The sequence below is a fragment of the Octopus bimaculoides genome, chromosome 23 (genome assembly GCF_001194135.2).
Source record: "Octopus bimaculoides isolate UCB-OBI-ISO-001 chromosome 23, ASM119413v2, whole genome shotgun sequence".
Lineage (NCBI taxonomy): Eukaryota > Metazoa > Mollusca > Cephalopoda > Octopoda > Octopodidae > Octopus > Octopus bimaculoides.
The window spans coordinates 13,492,820-13,494,867 of record NC_069003.1 but is presented as its reverse complement, the minus strand read 5'-3'; the positions used below and the strand labels follow the sequence as shown (position 1 = coordinate 13,494,867).

The window sequence follows — 2,048 nt, the reverse complement described above, 5'->3', positions numbered from 1 at the left end:
GGTCCATGAGTGGGACCAGGTCCATGAGTGGGACCAGGTCCATGAGTGGGACCAGGTCCATGAGCTGGGCCTGGGCCATGTGCGGGGCCTGGGCCATGTGCGGGGCCTGGGCCGTGTGCGGGGCCTGGTCCATGGGAAGGTACTGGACCTGGTCCATGGGATGAGCCTGGGCCATGAGTAGGACCAGGGCCATGTGCAGGGCCTGGGCCTTGGTTTAGTCCAGGGCCTTGGTTTAGTCCAGGGCCAGGTCCTGGTCCTCCGGCTCCAGGACCAGGCATTGGTGGTCGGCTATGATAGTTTGGCATAGGTGGGCCAAAAGGAGGGGGTGGGCCACCAAAATTAGGAGGTGCAAAGTTTGGTGGTGGCCCACTAGTATTGGCACCACCTGTTCCACTTGCCACATGTGAGCCTGGCTGCTGCATGCTTGGAGGTGGACCCTGAAATACACAAATGATAATGATAATTATAATAATAATGATAATGGTTTCAAATTTTGGCACAAGGCCAGCAATTTCGGGAAGCAGGTAAGTCGATTAACATCAACCCCAGTGTTCAAATGGTACTTATGTTATCAACCCTGAAAGGATGAAAAGGCAAAGTTGACCCTAGTGGAATATGAACTCAAAATGTGAAAATGGACAAAATGCCACTATGCATTTTGCCTGGTATGCTAACGATTCTGCCACCTCACCACCTTAATAATAAAATAATAATCGTTAGCAAACAAGAGAACATTCATGCATTATAGAAGAACATATCCCATGTGATATACAGGACAAACAAAGGGTTAATATAATTTACATATCGGCGCAGGAGTGGCTGTGTGGTAAGTAGCTTGCTTACCAACCACATGGTTCCAGGTTCAGTCCTATTGCGTGGCACCTTGGGCAAGTGTCTTCTACTATAGCCTCTGGCTGACCGAAGCCTTGTGAGTGGATTTGGTAGATGGAAACTGAAAGAAGCCCGTCAAATATATATATATATATATATATATATATGTATGTATGTATGTATGTATGTATGTATGTATGTATGTGTTTGTGTGTGTCTGTGTTTGTCCCCCCACCATCGCTTGACAACCAATGTTGGTGTGTTTATGTCTCAGTAACTTAGCAGTTCGGCAAAAGAGCCCGATAGAATAAGTACTAGGCTTACAAAGAATAAGTCCTGGGGTAGATTTGTTCAACCAAAGGCAGTGCTCCAGCATGGCCACAGTCAAATGACTGAAACAAGTAAATAGAATAAAAGAATATCATCATCACATCCATTTTCCATGCTTGTATGGGTCAGTGGGTTCCCTTCCAATGCAACATTTTGCTATTTGTTTGCATACTTTACAACATCCAGAGGTATGCTTTTAAGTTTTTACCTCTTCTGTCTATGTCTACCTTGGTCTTCCTCTAGGCTCTCCTGACACTTCTTTACCCATCTCTTACCGTCCATATACATCGCACGTCCATGCCAAAACAGTTTTCCTTCTTACATGTAACAGCTGATTCCTCTTATACCATTTGGTTTATCTCTCAACTCATCCAGACTCTGCCACCAACACATACGAACATTACACATCAAGTGGAACACACTTGTTTTTCTTTCTCTCCAACCATCACACACACATTCTGCCTTCAGTGCCTATGTCTTGCTGTCTTACTCTAATTTTGCATTGCACTTTGTACACAAAATAACGTGCCTAAATCATTTGAAACACAAACCTGAGACCATATCAAGAGGCAGTGTTCCATCACTACCAAAACAAAAACTTCAAAGCCACCAGAAGAGAAAAGAAAGAAATCAAACAACAGGAGAGAAAATCTCAACAAAATCAGTCTCCTCCTCCACAAACATTACCATGCGCAGGAGTGGCTGTGTGGTAAGTAGCTTGCTTACTAACCACATGGTTCCGGGTTCAGTCCCACTGCGTGGCACCTTGGGCAAGTGTCTTCTACTATAGCCTCAGGCCGACCAAAGCCTTTTGAGTGGATTTGGTAGACAGGAACTGAAAGAAGCCCGTCGTATATATGTATATATATCTGAAAGTGTAGATGCTA

General features: G+C 44.9%; 1 protein-coding gene across 1 annotated transcript in view; it reads right to left on the bottom strand.

Annotated features, from left to right (window-relative positions):
* LOC128250638 (calcium homeostasis endoplasmic reticulum protein-like) overlaps positions 1-2,048 on the bottom strand; it is a 36,329-nt gene that overhangs the window by 8,922 nt on the left and 25,359 nt on the right. The window contains exon 9 of the mRNA XM_052976151.1: positions 9-437. Coding sequence (XP_052832111.1) covers positions 9-437 — 429 coding nt within the window. The remainder of the gene's footprint in view (positions 1-8; positions 438-2,048) is intronic.